Raw genomic sequence first — 18,671 nt, forward strand, 5'->3', positions numbered from 1 at the left:
CCAAGAGTCCCTCAGGGGCAGCCACAGCCTCCTCCCCAGATAATGAAGCCCTATACCTGGGCAGAGCTGATGGAATTGGGGGTGAAATTCAGGCAGAAACCCAATGAGCCCCTGGCAGCCTGCTTGGTACAGCTGTGGGGCACAGGGGTGGATGGCATCATGCTCTCTAGGACAGAGATGGACAGTGAGGCTGAGAGGGCTGCTGCCCATGCTGCCCCCCATCCCTGCACTAACAAGAGAAATGGGCCTGTGAAAGTTACCCGAACACAGATGTGGGTAGATTTGAGGCCGGGGCAGTTAGAGAGAAATTAGATGGCAAGTCTGATTAAGTCTTGGGGCTTTGGTGGCAACTTGAGCAGAACAGAGGTTTCAGCTCCTGAAAAAGCAAGGAAAGCAGGTGGCCCTGGCATCTGCCAGGAAAATGGCTGGTGTTCAGGTTACAGGATCCCCAAGACCCACTGTCCCAGTTTGAATAGGAGGAAGGATGAGGAACCTGCCTGACAAGGACAGACAGGGGCCAGAGGCCCCATGTGGAATTGGCAATGCACTAGTCCCCTTCTAATGTGCAGCAGGTGCTTTTTCTTACAGCAGCAGCAGCCAAGAGAACTGTTAAGATGACACAGGCCTTGAATGTGCCTGACCCTGCCAGGCCCTGTGAGCTTGTTAAGGGGTTTAGATGGGGCTGTGGCAATGGACAGCACACTGTGGAAAGGTGCTGAGGTCTGTTCATAAAGAGCTGTGTGGCTAGTTGCCTGTAATGGACCTTTACCTTGGTGATTTGCACAGACAGCTGGAGTGTCTATTGTGGACTGACTCTTGGACTGCAACCAGAGGAGGGCACCGGTTCCCTTGATGGATGGACACATCACTCAGAGAGAACTATGAGAGACCCCAATGGGGGGGCACCTGTGGAGGCCCTCCTGCAGTGGTTCTCATCCAGGTGCAGAAGTGCATCAAGGACACTTTATGGTTTCCATGGACGCAGCCCTGGACTATACAGGCCCTCCCACCTACCATGGGGCAGGGAGTTAGAGGTGGGCCTCCAGGAGATACTCTGGGCAAAGTGCTCAGGGAGACATTGTGAAGGGCACCTTTGTAAGTACTCTGTAACTTTTGCTGTTGCTGTAGTGTCTGTTTCCTGTCATGTAGATTGTGAAGCAAGCAACCCTAAGGCGGTGGAATGTGGGGCAGCTGTGTTAGGCTTGCTCTCTGGTGTACCAGCTGCAAGCAGTTTGCTTGATTAGTGCTTAAGCACCTGGCAGAGGCATGTGTGCATGGCCTATATAAGGCTATGGGTGCTTGCACTCAAGAGAGACTGGGGACTGCGGATGCACGGATTGCCTGCCCGCCACTGTGAGGGGCCGTTGTGCTGTTTGCCTAAGAGGCAGTTTCCCCTGCCTGTGTGCTTGTCCACCATTGTGAGACCTTATTAAACGGAATGGCCCAACCCTTTCCAATTCCGCAGTTCTTCTGTGTGCCCAAATCCAACGTGGACCTGCCTGTCCTCGGCCACCGGCATTACAGGGGGGGACACCCCATACTTTACCTGACATAATTCTTGATATTGGAGGTATAATCTGTCAGGTATCCACCTAGCTATGAGGAGCCTCAGCAGAGCCAGTCTACCTCTGTGCGGTGCTGCTGCTTAGTGGTCAGGTCCTGTCTTTCTCGGACTCACCCTACTTATCTGTAAAGTGAGGGAAATGAAGCTTGATGTTACAGTAGGGTTGTTACGAGGATAAAATTAGTCGATACAGAAAACACTGTAAACAGGAAAGTACTTGTTCTTTTGGTTTGGGAAGAGTGCTGCACAGGAAGGGAAACAAACAAACAAAAACGTGAGCATCACTCAGTTCTTACATAGGCTCCCAAACCTGAAATGGTCTTGGAGTAAGAACTCTCAGCATTTTACAGGATGAGTGCTGTTTGACAGTAAGCAGTCAATGATTTCCCTACAGGAAAAGGCCATTGCAATGCTACAAACAAGACAACCAGCTTTGTGCCTCACAGCATTTGCATTATTACACATGGTAACTTAGAAAATGGGAGATACTGAAGGACATGTGAAAATCTGATCAACCCATTTAAAAAGCATATGAGCTACCATAGTTTTCAGTTTATTTGCAAGGCCAGCTTAACAAGTACAGTCAGTGGTTATGCTCCTGATGCACTAAATATATAGCTTTAAATTCTTTTTACAAGTAAAAATAACAGTTTTTATTTGGTTCAACACATTTATTGAGGCTATAAAGAAGAATCAGATCGTCCCTCTCCTTAAGGTGCTCCTTGTCCTTGTCCAGTTGGGGAGACAGATGCGACAAAGCCACAGGAAGTGTGAAGGGACACCGGGAGCCATGGGGCTCTGCAGGGATGAGGGACGAGAGGAGCAGAGAGAAATGTCAAGGCTCCACAAAGGAAGCAACATCTGCCTGAGACAGAAGTTCCAATGTCGCCAGGGAGGAAGGGCAAATGGAAGTGGGTAAAAGATGAAAGAACATGGTGCCTTCGATCTGGTTTTTTCTCAAGTACCCCTTGGTTACATATGGAAATATTACCATGCCTGTCACTGAGAAAACATTTTAGGAAATGCAAAAATATATATTCTTAAAGTGTTTCTATTTTAAGGATTTTGCATTTATTAAAAGCTTTTACTATCAATAGCACCTTGACAGGCTGTATAAAAGGAAGCATTACCTCAGTAGAGGTAACATTATAAATATTTGAAACTTCTATTATTATTTTCCTATCGGTGAATGAGTCATCCTTATTTTTGACAGTTGACCTTCAAAATTCTGGAGAAAGGTCAGAAACCAATTTTACAGATGAAGAAACTGAGGTAAAGCATTCTCCTTGGTCTCAGTGTGAGAGATTGGAGTATGCTAGGGAGGTTATTGTATTTGATCGTATCAGGTGTCTCAATCCCTCCTGAAACTAAGTCCGTGAGGGGAAACTGTGCTGGAACACGTCACATGCCATTTGTAAAGTGCTCGAGTGCACGGTCCTGCAGGCGCTGAGCCGGAGCTCTGTCCAGGAAAAAGGCCCTGGAACCTCGACTGCTCCGGAACACTGGTTAAGTCTCGGGTCAGAGTGCATGGTTTGTGCATTGCTTTACATCCACATTTCCTCATGGGTCTGAAGTGTCCTCACTGGAGTCTTCCTGGATGAGAAGCACATGGCTTCTCCTGTCCCAGCTGCTGCACTTGACCACACTGCACAAGCAAACAGGATATTTTAAAATTGTTACCAAGACAACACATACATGAACAGTCTGCATTCCACTTTCCTGGTCATAGGTTCTGATAAATTATGCACATTATGCATGGAAGGAACATGCTGGTATTCTGAATCCAACAGGCTCATTATTCACATCATTCTGAAAAGAATTTTAAAACTACATGAGTTCTTTCTCTTCCAGATCCCTAAAATGTCCACTAGGCCCACTGTCTACTCTGTGTAGTCACAAAAAAAAAAATAGTTAAGAATAAAGCTGTGGCTGAAGTTCAGATTCAAGTGCTATAACTGAAGCTTGACAAGAAGCCATCTGGAAGTCATTAAAATAGCATGTAATTTTAATTTTAAAAATATTGAACAGCCTTTTATCCAGCTACACAATTTTTCCAGTTATAAAAGTAATATATGTTTATAATGGAATATTTAGAAGTACAATATATGAAGGCTGAAATTAAAAGTACCCATTATTCTATTCCCCACATAGGCAATTCTTACTAAAGTCATTTTTCATGATATGGAAACACCATCTGTAACCACTATTGGTCATTTTGGTCATTACAAACAATGGCCATAATGAACTTTTTTTATATAAATCTTGAAATTATTGATCATTTCCTTAGGATAAGTTTCTAAAAGGAATCACTGGGTAAAACACTATGAACTTTTGAAAAAGCTTTTGATAAATGTTTATGAATTGTTTTCCAAAAATGAGAATGCTGAATAAACATTACTACCAGCAATTATAAGATTGACTGTCTCATCATGTGCTCACTAGCAGAGCAGGTTCTTTTAATTTTGCCAATTCAATAGGTGAATAGTCTCCTTTTTAAGAAGATGCTGAGTAAAAAATCACTTTTCATCAAAAATACAGAGGAACTGTTACTACTACTGCACTGTGTCTTACACAGACTGAGGTATCAGAATTCAACTGAGACAACATGTGCTGAGGACCACTATGAATGAGGCATGGGCCAGCCCTCTAAGGAGTTCACAGTCCTGGGAGAATGCCGACAGCCTGTGCACAGAGGACTGTTCTCTTCCCACAGCCACTTCCACAGCGCTGAGGGGAAGGCAGTGATGCCTGCAGACTGCCCCACCTTCTGCTGAGGTTTCATGGCTATCCCTGCGCGCGGGATGGGCCAAGCCCAGCAGAGGCAGGTGCACGGGCTCTTAGCTCAAGGTTTTGGCCCCAAAGAATGTGTCCAATTGTACCTGCTTGGGTATTTTAGCACCCATGTCCTCAATTAGCTTACACTTTTTGTAACTGAAAGGCAGAAGGAGAAATATTTCTCTTATTTTTATGCCTCTGATCTATCTATTCATCAAAAGCATTTTGTACTTTGTGTTTATTTGGATATTGATAATTAAAAAGAGAGTCACTAAATAAGACAACTCCCTGGAAAAGAGAATTCCTAATATTCAGTGCTTGCTATCTGCTCTTGTCACTCACCTGAAAATGCAGATTTAAGTACATCTTCTTGTAGTAGACTCTGACCATTGGGGGATAGTACACTCTAGGAAATCATAGCTTGAATCTATATGTATACATATATTTTTATCTATTCGTATATGCTAATTAAATCAATTGCTCATATTTAAAGAGACAGGGGGCAACTTCTCAGAGTCTCTACCTGACCCACCCTTTCTTTACTCTAATTCAGGTCAGCCATGTCATTGCCTCTTTTTTCCTACGTCCCTAAAATTATTGACAGATGTCTTCATGCCTAAATTTCTTGAGAAAAGTACCTTCTGAGGCCAAACTTCAACAAGCCTATGCAATTTTACTGGAGAGGTGAGGAAATTCATTTAATTCGGCTAGCTATCTTTTGATAAATGATTAAAAATAAGTACATACCACAGACTCATGACCGGAATTAGTAATAGACCAGCAGACAGCAGAAAGGTGAAGCCTGGGACCCACGCAACAGTTGCTGAATAAATTCCATTAAAAGTAGAAACTGCAGTGACTCCACCAAGTGTCTCTAAGAAAGCAATGCAAGCGAACAGGGTCCCTGTTTGGGGTCAGGGTACGGGAGGTGAGGGAAGAAAAGGCAAGTTACACAACAACAAACAAAAATGAATTGAAAAGGCTGTTCATTGAAAAGCACAAACGTGGGGACACCACTTGGTGAGTGAAACCCATTCCCTCAAAACCCCTGAAATGGCAGAAAACTGAGGTCAAGTTCTTGGACTTGATGTGAGAGATGCTGAAAACACAATACAGTTGACCTTGAATGTGGGGAGGGGGGCTAGGGGTGCTGACATCTCTCCTAAAGTTGAAAACTTAACTACAGTTGTCCCTTGGTATCCATGGACCCTCACAGATACCAACACCTGTGGATGCTCAAGTCCCTTATATACAGTGGCCTAGAACAACACACAGTAATTCCAGTGACAGTAGGATAACGCTAAAAGTTACCACAATTCAGAATAGGAAATTCCAAAATGGAAACTTAAGTATTTTTAAATGTCACTGCATTTAATAATATGAAATGGCTTTTTAAAAGACTTTATAAATAAATGACATAAAATAAAAACAAAAATAAATCATGCAGCCTGAGAAGTCTATTTTAGCTCTAACTTAAGCAGGTAGATTTTTTTCCCCCACAAACAGCTTGAGATATCATTTACATGCCATAAAGCTCATCCTTTTAACTGTACAGTTCAGTGGCTCTTAGTTTGTTCAGAGTTGAGCATCCATCACTACCGCCTAATTTTATTTTATTTTTTTATGACAGAGACAGAGAGAGGGACAGATAGGGACAGACAGGAAGGGAGAGATGAGAAGCATCAATTCTTTGTTGTGGTTCCTTAGTTGTTAATTGATTGCTTTCTCATATGTGCCTTGACCAGGGGGCTAGAGCAGAGCAAGAGCCCCTTGCTCAAGCCAGCGACCTTGGGCTCAAGCCAGCGATGATCATGTCTATGATCCCACACTCAAGCCAGCAACCCTGTGCTCAAGCTGGTAAGCTTGTGCTCAAGCCATTGACTTTAAGGTTTCGAACCTGGGTCCTCTGCATCCCAGTCTGATGCTCCATCTATTGCGCCACTGCCTGGTAAGGCCACTGCCACCTAGTTTTAGAACACTTCCATCACCCCCAAACAGAAACTGTACCCATAGGCAATAACTCCCTTTCTCCCCAGCCTAATCTCTGTCTCTGTTGATTTGCCTTTTCTAAACATTTCATATAAACGGAATCATACTTATATGAGAATATGTGACTTTTTTTTTTTTTTTTAGAGAGAGGAGAGAGAGACAGAGAGAGAGAAGGGAGGAGGAGCTGGAAGCATCAACTCCCATATGTGCCTTGACCAGGCAAGCCCAGGGTTTTGAACTGGTGACCTCAGCATTTCCAGGTCGATGCTTTATCCACTGTGCCACCACAGGACAGGCCGAGAATATGTGACCTTTTGTGACCAACTTCTTTCATGTAGTATGATTTCAAGGTTCATCCATGTTGTAGCATGTGTCAGTACTTTATTCTTTTTATTGCCATTGGACAGATATACTACATTTTGTTTATTCATTCATCAGCTCATGGACATTGCACTGTTTTTACTTATTGGCTATTATAAATAATGCTGCTGTGAACATTTATTTACAAAATTGTGTGTAGACATGTGTTTTCATTTCTCTGGGATACATACCTAGAAATGGAATTGCTGAGTCAGAAGATAACGATTTAACTATCTGAAGAGCTACCAATGTGTTTTTGCAAAATGGTTGTGTCATTTCACTCTCCCACCAGCTATGTATAAGGGTTCTAATTTCTCTACATCCTCACCAACACCGTCTTTTTCATTTTAGCCATCTAGTGGTTTTGATTTGCATTTCTCTGATGCCTTATGATATTGATCATTTTTTCATATGCTTATTGGCCATTTGTATATCTTCTTTTTAAAATTTTAGTTATTAATTTTAGAGAGAGAGCAAAGGAGAGAGAGTCAGACAGACAGAAACATCGATCTGTTGCTGTATGTGCCCTGGCTGGAGATCGAACTCACAACCTTTGTGTATCAAGACAATGTTCTAAACAACTGAGCTATCTGGGCAGGGTCTATTTGTATATCTTCTTTAGAGAAATACCTATTCAAATACTTCCCCATTTTTCATCCAGATTCTTTTTTTTTTTTTGCTGTTGAGTTTTATGAATTCTTATATATTCTGAATACAAGTTCCTCATCACACATACGATTTGCAAATATATTCTCCCATGCTGTGGGTTGTCCTTTCACTTTCTTAATGGTGGACAAAAGTTTTTAGTTTGAATAAAGTCTAATTTATCTATTTTCTCTTTTACTGTTGTGCTTTTGGTATCATAATCACTATATAATTCAAAGAAGCAAGCACATTTCTACAAACCATCCTTAATAATTTTTATATTCCTAAATGGTTTTCCACTTATCATCTCATAATCTATAAACAGCTGAATATACAGCTACATCTTAAGAGTAGAAAAAAAACAAGAAATATATTTTTTAACTTAGTGAATTATGCAGTCTTCCCCAGTGAAGACTATGAGAGTCACTCCTATAAAGAGTCACTGCTTGGCTATCCCTTTGGCCTAAATGTGAGCAACCTGGGGTCACAGTCCTCCTTCAGGAGAAAGGCTCTGAGGAACAGGATCATGCAGGCATCACTGGACATGAACCCAGAGCTTGGGACCCACGTACGCAGGGTGTAGTCTAAAAGGGGAGAAGGGTTGTGGGCTCCCATAGCCTCCTGGTCCTGAGGTCTCCTCTCCTCCTGGGGCAGAGCCTGGCCAGAGCAGGCCTTCTAAAGCACGAGGCCCTGGGCAGGGCTCCCTATGAATTAGGCCTTTTCCTAATACAGAACTTGCCACTTAATTCAGAAGCAATCTGTGCAGAAAAAAGGCTATTACAGAATACTCTGAAGAAGCAAACATTGATCGCACACCGCTTTGAGATGGTATAGATTGCAGATTCATTATATTCCTTACGCAAGTTGAACTCACCTTGTTCAGTAGAACGAACCACTTTTGACATCATGGACCGCAGAACAGAGAGTGGCACAATAGTGAAAAGGAAGGGCAGCCTGACTGTGAGAGAAATGGAAATCAGAAAACTGATGGTCAATCTTAAATGGAAAACACTTCCCCTTTAAATACTTTATTTCTATAAGCATCCTAAGTCATTGCATTAAATATCAAGTGAATTGTACAATTCTACTTAATGAATTAAGATAGACTATTGACAGGTCAGTTTAAGGTTAGTTTCCTCTCAAGTTTTTAATTCCAGTGCTAAGAACAAGAGTTCATGGAAGTCTTAGGTTCGATCTGCCCATTGGGTCTGACCAATTACTGACCAATTGGGAAGCTGCCAATTACTGTAGGAACTTCTTGCATAGCAAGTTGAGACTGTCAATTAGTACTTTTCTGTTTGTTTTTTGTTTTTGATTTCTCAGACTTGGCATTTTTAGTGATAACAGTTTTATTATAATGTTTCTTTTATTAATAAATTGGTTTTTTTATCTCCTTGCTTGTTCATAATTGTGGCTGAGTAAGTTCATGGACACAAACTGCATCTGGCCATATATTATTGAATATTATGACCCTTAATAGTCAGTAATATTTTTAGGAATACAATATCATAAGATAGTAATATATTACATTTGTGGATTATTTTACAGTTTTCAACATTCTTCCACATAGATGAACTTACCATACCCCTTTACCTGATGAAGAATGAGGGCTCAGAGCATTTCACTAACCTGCCCAAGAACACCTCGTGCTAGGAATGGAAAGTAAGCCCTTTCTGTTTGGTCACCTGATTCCTGCAATGCAGCGGGAGGCTGACACTGTCTCTGACTAACCTAGACCTTTCCCAAGGTCCTCATTTGCAGGTCCCTTAGCCCTTTTGAATGCATCTTTCACTCAAGCCCTACAAACACCATTATGAGGTAGGTCATTAAGAAAGCACTCCAATTTGCCAAAAAGTGATTCATCAAAAGCTAATTTTTTTTTTTAGATTTTATTATTCATTCACTTTAGAGAGGGGAGAGAGAGAGGGAGAAAGGGGAGGAGCAGGAAGCATCAACTCCCATATGTGTTTTGACCAGGCAAGCCCAGGGTTTCGAACCAGTGACCTCAGTGTTCCAGGTCAACGCTTTATCCACTGCGCCACCACAGGTCAAGCAAATCTTTATTTTCTTAAAAATATTCAATAAGTACGAATTTTTCTTCTAAATCTGTAGAGTATACAGATTTATATAATTGCCTTTTTTTTTTTTTTTTTTTTTTTACAAAAAGTAGCCTTAGCAGTTTAAGAAGTACTCAGTTTGGTGAAAGCTATATGGAAGAAGTGATTCCCAAGAATGTCCGCAGAACAATCTTTCTGAAAATATGCAAATTTGGAAAACTGTGGTTATTATGTATATTTTTTAAAGCAAATTAGTGCTCAGCTTCTGGCAAAATACTGTATTTTTCGCTCCATAAGATGCACTTTTTTTTCCCCCAAAAGTGGAGGGGAAAATGCCCATGCGTCTTATGGAGCAAAAAATACGGTATCTTATTAAATATTTAAACACACCATTTGGTTCAGAATATTTTTTTTCTTATTTTTCTCAAAACCCTAGGTGTGTCATATGGTCAGGTGCATCTTATGGAGCGAAAAATACAGTAACTTGTAACAAATTACCTTTAATTGTACTAAAATGCATTAAACAGAGAATTTTATATTAAAGTTTCTTACCCAACAGACTAAATTCATTTTATATAGACCCCAAATACACAGTTCCAAGGCTACATTTGTTAACTCACCTAAAAACATCATCAATGTTGTTTTGGCAAAAGCAGTCATAGCCATTCCCACCATGGTGGTAAACATTCCAACAAAGGCCATGTAGATATCGTCCATACAGTAAGAAAAAACCCATATTCCTAGGAAACTACTAAAAAAAGAGATACTACTTAAAGCTGACCCATAACCTATAAGAACTTCATTCCAGCAGAGCGGTGAATCCAATTCATAGAGTATAAAAATGGGGGAAATGCCAATTATCACGAAAAAATAAGTGATCATTGTGAAAAGTAACAAACAGAGCAAAGACCGTTGCTCACTGGAAGTATTTTTAAAAAGCATGTAAGTTCGGTAAAATAGATTTTTAAAGCTTTCACTGCATGATATGGAAACGTTCTGAGACAAAGACTCCTCCATTGAATCACCAAGAAAAAATAAAATATAAATCAAGTTAACGGTAAGAGCCACAGTAATAATAAAAAAGGACCAAACAAAACCTAGCTCTTTAATAAAATAGCCAGAAGACAGTCCTGTTAACCCAGTAACAAGTCCAAGTATGAAGTCAATGATAGCTATTCGAATTGTTCTTTGTTTCTCTTCTTTACATTGATCAACTATGTAGGCAAAACAGGCACCCAAAAATGTGGTAGAATTGCCACAAAGGGCCCCAATGAAGGTAGATGCAACCAAAAGCTGGAATGGAAAGGCAAAATAGGACAGCAAACAGAGCCAGGTGCTGGTCATGAGGGCACCGATAGAAGTCAAAATTAAAGGGAATTTTCGTCCATGATGATCACTGTGGGACAGAAGTATGAACGTGGACACTAGACCAGGAATTAACCCACTTATATCCACTTGCAGATTAAAAAGAGACACTTTCTTCTGAACTTCCTGCAAAGAAATAAAAAGAAGACAATGTGTTTACAGAGGTTTGAACAATGTACATAAAAACAGCATGGTGCATACTACACATTGTCAGAAGTGAGGGATGGGGAATCTAGTGTGTGGGTGTATATAGCTCAGCTCTTCACCCAGTTCACGAAGCAAACATCCAATGTGATGGCACCATTAGTGTGCAGTTCTATGGTGAGGACTTCAACCCATAAAAATAAAAATGTGTGTAGTTATGGTTCTGTCTCACACAAAGGATCCACAGACCACCAAGGTCTCAGCGATTGGTCATCTAATGATTTTTCTTTCTTGTATGAACAGTTAGCACTGAGAGATCAGATTGCTGTTCCAATACTAGAGCAATACCCCATCCCAATATACGCCTCTCTCTCCACTCTAAAGGGAGAACGAATGTCATGTGTGAATGGCATATGATTGGCTCTACTCTACTTAGGAAGAGCTTGAGTGTCCTTTTCACATGTGTCTCCACAAATAGATAAGTGAGATACAGTCCTTTATTTACTAAAAATTAAGGTAAAACCCAAACAGGCACTTTGCACTAAGAATGGAAGCATGTGGTGAGCTGAGGAGTGAGCTAATCTCAGCTCCCCAAGGACCAGAACAGCCACGTACACACACAGACTGGCAGCTGAACCGCCGTTATACTAGCTATTTGATGGAAGGAATTCAGGGTGATTTAAAAGCCTTTTCTGCTTGTCACTTATCTGTATTTTCCAAATTGTATATAAAGAGTGTGTGCCATTTTTATAATGGGGATTACTAAGTGCCATTAAAAAAGGTTTATTCATGTAATATTTAGAAAACACCTAAACACATGACGAATCACAAAACTACCAAAATACTGAAACAATGTTGTTTTTTTAAAATAGTGAGCCTATTTCTATTTTTATTATAATTACAAACAATTGCATGTGGCCAGGAAATGTTCCTGTCATTCAACACTCGAAACTTGGTTTTAGCTCTGGCTTCTCCTTCCCTTGTGCCCCACCAACACAATCTCCTCTGCCCACTCATGTTTCTCAGGTCCTTTTGCTTCTTTAAAGTCCCATGGTTGGCCCTGGCCGGTTGGCTCAGCGGTAGAGCATCGGCCTGGCATGCGGGGGACCCGGGTTCGATTCCCGGCCAGGGCACATAGGAGAAGCGCCCATTTGCTTCTCCATCCCCCACCCCCTCCTTCCTCTCTGTCTCTCTCTTCCCCTCCCGCAGCCAAGGCTCCATTGGAGCAAGGATGGCCCGGGCACTGGGGATGGCTCCTTGGCCTCTGCCCCAGGTGCTAGAATGGCTCTGGTCGTGGCAGAGTGACGCCCCAGAGGGGCAGAGCATCGCCCCCTGGTGGGCAGAGCATCGCCCCTGGTGGGCGTGCCGGGTGGATCCCGGTCGGGCGCATGCAGGAGTCTGTCTGTCTCTCCCTGTTTCCAGCTTCAGAAAAATACAAAAAAACAACAACAAACAAATAAAGTCCCATGGTTACCAGCGGAGTGACAACTCTCATTACTTTTCACCTGGCAGTCTGACACCTGCATGGTCTCTTTTTTCAGTTCAGGACACAGAGCCAGTCTTCTCCCTGTGCAGAGCACAGCATGCCTCTCACGCACCTGGAGGCCCCAGTGTCTCCCCCCTTCCCCCGCTGCTGGACAAAGCTGACACACCTTAGTCTGGGGCTAAGGCTGCTGAGACACGGTTCAGCCTTGCTGAACCCCCACTCACTCCCCAAATACTAACTTCGGGCACAGTCCAAATTGGATTTCCCTGGCAGTCTCAAACAGGTGTAACCTCTCCTCTCTCTGACCCTCCTCTCATGACAATTACCACTCCCTGGTTGTACTTTGTGGTATAATGATTAAGATGGAGCTCTAGTGTCAGATGGATCTGATTCACATCTGGCCAGCTAGAATGATCTTCACCGAAATCAGAATGATCTTTACAAACACACATCAGCTCCTGTCACTCCTTGTGGTGACATGGGGGGCCTTGTAAGGCCAGGAGCCACGACCACCATCACACCCACCTGGCCCGTGCAGGTTCACATTGGATTTGGACAGACAGTAATGAAACAATGGAGCCAAGAACTGGTGGGCCATTATCTTTAATCCTAGCTCGCACCCAGTGGGCAAGTAATACACACAGTGGGCTCCAAAACCCACTCATTCAGCGCTCACAAAGCTACTGACTTATTCGAGTTTCCTAGAATCAAAGGTGTCTACCTCACCAGCCTCATTCGCCTCTGTTCCCCATCTCCTTCTCTCTACACAAACTGGCTTTTCCCTCAGCACTCCACCATCTTGGCTGCCTCTCCTCTCCTCCACGTGGTCTTTCTCTGTTCTCCTCTCTAACGCTAATCTCAGGAACCAAGAGAGAGCAGCTCCCAGTCTGTCCTACTTTATAGTATAGAAATCAAAATCTTTAATCCAATATACAAATAAGGAAGTCTCTGATACAAAGTCACTTATCTGAGGCATAATGGGATTCCTCAGGAGAGTGCACCACCCCACATCATGCAATCAGTCAAGGGTGTGGGAAAAGCTTAGTCTTAAAACTAAGCCTTAGGCTATAACAACCCTGCCTGCTTACAGCCTGTGCCCCACACCCAATGCAAACAAAGTGAGCAAACCTATATATCATATTTACAAACTTATTTGACCAACAGGCCTGAAATCATGACTTCTCTGATTTCACTTCCACTTCCTCACTCTTCAAACATTCCATGCTCATTTGCTTCTGCACTTGCTGTTCCCTCCACCTGACTGTCATACAGCACACTTCCTTAATTCAAATGCTTCCTCCTTACAAGGCCTGCTATGACTGATCACTTAATCCTAAGGAATTCCATTAACCCCATCCATCCAGTGCTCTATCCCCTGGAGAATTACAATTATATAACATAGAAGGGTAAATAGGAAGAATCAGTGTTAAAAAGAAGTGTTATTTCCTATCCAAGACTGGACAGAACAATCCCTGGTCAGAGCACATACAAGAGTCAACCAACGAATGCGTACATAAGTGGAACAACAGGTTGATGTTTCCTTCTCTTTCTCTCTCTCCCCCCTTCCCCTCTCTAAAATCAATCAATTAAAAAAAAGTATGAAGAGAATAGACCTCAGGGCCAAAACTGAACACTTCAAAATGAATTATTTAATCAGGGAAGGAGGAAGTGGTAAAGGGATTAAAAATTCCTTCCTCCACAACAGTCAACAAATGCCTAGAATTTCCTACCTTTTTACCCTTCGCCAAGAGTTTCCTTCTTACAGCTCCCCTTTTGTTAAAAGAACCTTTAGAGATTAATCTCACTGCCAGAAAGAAGAGTGCGGGTGTACCTCATTGTCACAGGCTCAGAAAACTGGAAGACTTGAAAAATAGGGTAAATCAATATTTATGTGCCGAGTATATTTTATATAGCTCTCAATTCCAAATGAGTTGAAAAATAAAATTTTCATCTATACAGATTTTAAATGTTAAATATACATGAAACAGCTCAGTTTATTCTTACAGCTGTACCTTGAGATTCATATTTTTTATTCCAATGCATGAACAGTACATGTATATGTATTTATTATGTAGGAAGGATAAAGAAATATGCTATAACAGTAAGAAGTTCAACACTGTGCCATATCATGTACTTTTTTTATTTCCACACAACTGACCTTTTGGGGGAGTGGCAAGAAAAATCTGAGCTGGATAAAAGTCATTCATTCAATCAGGGACTGACACTATGCCAGGACATCTCTTATTTTAGGGTTACAGAAACAGTCAACAAACCGCCACACTTCTTTAAGTGAGCGAGTGACCAGAACCCACCCAGCAGAGCTCAGGGAACAGTGACATTTGTTTTTGAGTTTGAAAGGAAGAGAATATTCTCTGAGCTGATCAGGAACAGTATCCAGAAAAGGTGCTAGAAGGAAGTGCTAAAGGTGGTAGAGAAGCAAAACTGCTCCTTTGTCCCAAGGAACACAAGGTGAGAGGCTTACCCTGGCTGGCCCAGCTGTGAGGGCGGTGGGGCTGGTTTCTAGTTCCCCAACCTCAGAAAAAACCACTTTTGTCTTTAGGACACTGTAAAGCCAGTAGCCAGGGCCACTATCACAGCAGCCGCCTGGCCCATGCAGGTTCGCATTGGATTTGGACAGTCGGTAAAGAAACAACGGAGCCAAAAACTGGTGGGCCATTATCTTTAGTCCTAGCTTGCACCAGGCAGGCAAGTAAAAACACACACTGGGCTCCAAAACCCACTCACATTCAGCACTCACAAAGCTACTGACTTATCCGAGTTTCCTAGAATCAAAGGTTTCTAGCTCACCATACTTATTCACCTCTGTTCCCCATCTCCTTCCTTCTCCCTGCACAAACTCTGCTCTAACTGGCCTCTCACTCAACACTCCGCCATCTTGGCTGCTTCTCCTGGTCTCTTCCATGTGGCCTCTCTCTGCTCTCATCTCTCATGCTAATCTCAGGAACTGAGAGAGAGCAAGCTCCTGCTCTGCCCCCATTTTATAGTGTAGAAATCCAAACCTTTAATCCAATATACAAAATAGGGAAGTCTCTAATACAAAGTTACTTATCTGGGGCATGATGGGATTGTACCACCCCACATCAAAAAAGGGTGGGAAAGGCTTAGTCCTAAAACCAAGCCCCAGGCTACAAGGATCCTGCCTGCCCACAGCCCACAGAGACACACATTAATATCACATGGGCAACGGCCTCCACATGGGCAGTGCCATCTTTAACAAAGTGAGCATAATATATTTTATCTGCCCAACAGGCACCAACTATAAGTGAAGAGATCTAGGGCATATATTCTCTTGACTATTAATCCAACTGAAAAGCAATAAGTGAAACAATAGACACTTAATTTAAAAATATGGCAAAATCTTCAAAATGAGGCCACTGCTGCAGGGGGCTCTTGGCAGCTGGGTGAGAGCATGAGGGCAGAGGTGGAGACAATACTCTCCACCTTCACAGTCATGGAGGCCACTGACATGGCTGGACCAAGGCCTGCCTCAACTCACTCCAACAGGGGAAGGGCAGGTAACTCTTGCATTGTTTCAGGCCTCTCCTTCTTGCCTCCACTGCTCCCAGGTCTGGTGAGCCTACTGCACCCGCTTACTCCCTGGGAATGACATACAGCTCATAAGAAACATTCCTGAAGGGAGACAAACCATGAGGTGAGGCCTTGGTCCTTCTATTTTTATGACCTCACTCTAGGCTAGAACCTTGCTGTTGGCATAGCTGCCCAGAAATGATCAGTTCCAAGAAAATCTCTCCCGTGGAAATGAGGAAATGAATCAACGGCAGGAGCTGTGCCGAACAGCCAGGCCTCACCCTGGCAACACCTCACATCTGGGGGAACACTTTGGGGAGTACTAGAACCCTCCTTCTTGGGTGTTTTACCACTTCCTCCAGGGCTCAGGCCCCATTCCAGTCGCACCTGAATTATCTTCTCCCAAGAGACAGTGTTCAAGTCAGGAGGCAGGTGACTTGTATTCCTGTAAACTTTTCTTGTCCTTCGACTGGGGAGGCAGCACCACTCTTCTGCCATTACAAAATATTCCCAAGAGGAAGAATTCAAAGTTTACTGATGTGGTCTATTTTTGAGGCATTGTCGGGGGAAATTGCCAAATCTGAATGCTAATTTGGACATTGGTAGACTTTGCTGAAAAAATGCCTGAAGGGACAGGAGGATGGTGATGGACCTCGTTTTAAATAAATAAAAGATTGGGGAGGGGGGAAGAAGGAAAGTTTCTGTAATATCTGGCTGAATATCTTCAGTGTCCTCAGAACACGAGTGCTCTCCACCCAGGTGTACCCACCCATGGGAGTCAAAGCTGACTTATCACCAAAAAATAAACAACCAGAGCTAGCCCACCTCCCACCCCAGGACAGACGCTGGCACCACAGTCTTCAGGGGTGGGTCATGCGTGTGCCATGGAAGGGGTGGTTGGAGGAAGAGGAAGCGACAGGCAGAGACACCATGTCTCACCCCAGCCCTGTCCACAGAACTCATTCCCGCTGGTCTTGGTTCAGCTCTAGGGCTTTCCTGGGGGTGGGAGGGGGATGGAGGAAGGAGAGAACCACAGAGGAGATGAGACTGCTCTGAAATTTTCTGACAGGAATAAGAGCTATTGTCACAGACGGGGATTTTAAGTGGCAGAGGCAGATGAAGCATCTCAGGAAAACTGCAAACGAGATGAGAAAACTTAAGACAGGCACTTGGTTTGGGGTTTAGGAATTTCATGGTGACCTGTGAGAGAAAATGCGTGATGAGTGCCATGTCCTACTTCATTTGAAACGCCATTACACTTTCCCTTTTTTGTTTTTTTAATGTTTTAGGGGTATTTTAATGTCTTACCTCCTGGAGTGCAAAAGTCGCGCTGCTTTTGTTTTTCTCACACTCAGAAATATTGCTCGCAGGTGCAATACTGGAGTTGCCTGTTTCTTCCCATATTCTCTTGTACACGTATTGTGTTGTCAATGGGGAGATCAAAGTCATGGCAAACGCACTGAGGCAAATGGCAGGTTCTACAAGGAAAATCTTCATATTGCTTGGGTAGGGAGCTGAGTTCCATAAGAAGAAAAAGGAGAGAGGCAATGAGTTGTGGTCTTCTCCGAGAGGCTAGATTTCCACTGGCGGAACAGAGGAATTTTGGGGGTGCAAGCAAGCAAACTGGGGACAGAAAGCAGTAAGCACTTTCAAAGACAGAGAGTAGCTTTTACTCTGGAACAGGGTGCTCGGTTAGTCCGAGGCTGCCGAACGCCCGTTTTAAAGAGTAGGACTTTCTGGGGCTCACACTGCCTTTAGGACAGTTCTATAATACGTTGTCACCCATTTTGGTGACTCAGTTACCACACTACTGTTCTCGTCTGGTCCACTGCCACCCGGTTTTCATACGCGGAACTGTGAAGCTGCCCTCAAACGCGATCGTTGCGCCGTTTGTTATTGTCCTCGGCTGCTTGTTCACAGCGGACAGGAAGGAAGCTTTTAGAAAGCAGCTCCGGGCCTTAAAGGGACTTTTTATTTTTTTTGACTCACCCCACGGTTAGTCTTCCAGCCAGACTAGGAGCCCGGGGCCAGGGCAGTCTCCTCTCGGGGATGCCCTGCGCTCGCCGCGCCTTCCGAGCAGCCCGAGCTCCCGGAGGCGGGGACCCCGGGACGCGCAGAGCGAGCTCCGCGAATTCGACCCTGTGCACCTGCGGGAAGACACAGCCCTTACTTGAACGCCAGGCAAGGGAAGCGCGCTGCTGCGTCCCCAGTGCCCACGGCGACGCCTTCCCGCGCAGCCCTGCCTCGGCCCCTGGGGGTCGGCGGCGCCCCACAACGGCGGGTCGCGCGCGGACAGCAGCGGCCGCGGGCACCAGCCCCAGCTGAGTGCGCCGCCTCAGCCGCCAAGGGGCCGAGCAAGTCACGGTCCCGCCCGGCGCTGCGGCGAACGGGCCCCTTGATTGGTCCGTCCCAACATCGCTCTCCCCCGCTCGCCCCCGTTTGGGAGCCCAGCGGCCTGGGTTAGGCAGCGCAGAAACTTGCTCTTTTTGGCACCTGAGCAGATCTGGGCACCCTGTAGTTTTTCGCAGAAGCACAGGAGGCACCCCTTGCAGAAGCAGTACGTTTGCCCTGCACCTCTCTGTTGCATTTGGGCCCGCCAGGCAACGGCCCTAAGAAGAAACGCAAAGGAGGGTGTTGGTCAAATAAGTTTATAAATATGATATATGTTTGCTCACTTATAGTTTGGGTGTGGGGGACAGGCTGTAAGCAGGCAGATCTTTATAGCCTAAGGCAGGGG

General features: G+C 43.9%; 1 protein-coding gene across 3 annotated transcripts; it reads right to left on the reverse strand.

Annotated features, from left to right (window-relative positions):
- Positions 1–1,854: 1,854 nt before the first annotated feature.
- On the reverse strand, positions 1,855–18,263 carry SLC46A3 (solute carrier family 46 member 3). 3 transcript variants are annotated; one of them, XM_066369272.1, is made up of 6 exons: positions 18,105–18,263; positions 17,243–17,448; positions 10,011–10,881; positions 8,208–8,291; positions 5,087–5,243; positions 1,855–3,209 (listed from the first exon to the last, which is right to left on the reverse strand). In XM_066369272.1, exons 2-6 carry the CDS (start codon positions 17,429–17,431, stop codon positions 3,125–3,127), a joined length of 1,386 nt encoding a protein of 461 aa, XP_066225369.1. In that variant the 5' UTR covers positions 17,432–17,448; positions 18,105–18,263; the 3' UTR covers positions 1,855–3,124. The 3 variants fall into 3 exon arrangements, with proteins under 3 accessions (XP_066225369.1, XP_066225372.1, XP_066225368.1); XM_066369275.1 differs by having other exon boundaries at positions 17,243–17,412; positions 17,924–18,263; XM_066369271.1 differs by having other exon boundaries at positions 17,924–18,263.
- Between the last annotated feature and the right edge of the window lie 408 nt (positions 18,264–18,671).

Source organism: Saccopteryx leptura, chromosome 2 (genome assembly GCF_036850995.1).
Source record: "Saccopteryx leptura isolate mSacLep1 chromosome 2, mSacLep1_pri_phased_curated, whole genome shotgun sequence".
NCBI classification, from domain to species: Eukaryota; Metazoa; Chordata; class Mammalia; order Chiroptera; family Emballonuridae; genus Saccopteryx; species Saccopteryx leptura.

Coding starts and splice junctions, on each gene's coding strand:
- SLC46A3 (XM_066369272.1), bottom strand. CDS start 17,431: ATGAAGATTTTCCTTGTAGAACCTGCCATTTGCCTCAGTGCGTTTGCC. Junction 10,882..17,242: donor CGACTTTTGCACTCCAGGAG/GTAAGACATTAA, acceptor ATTTCTTTGCAG/GAAGTTCAGAAGAAAGTGTC. Junction 5,244..8,207: donor GGTTCGTTCTACTGAACAAG/GTGAGTTCAACT, acceptor GACCCCAAACAG/GGACCCTGTTCGCTTGCATT.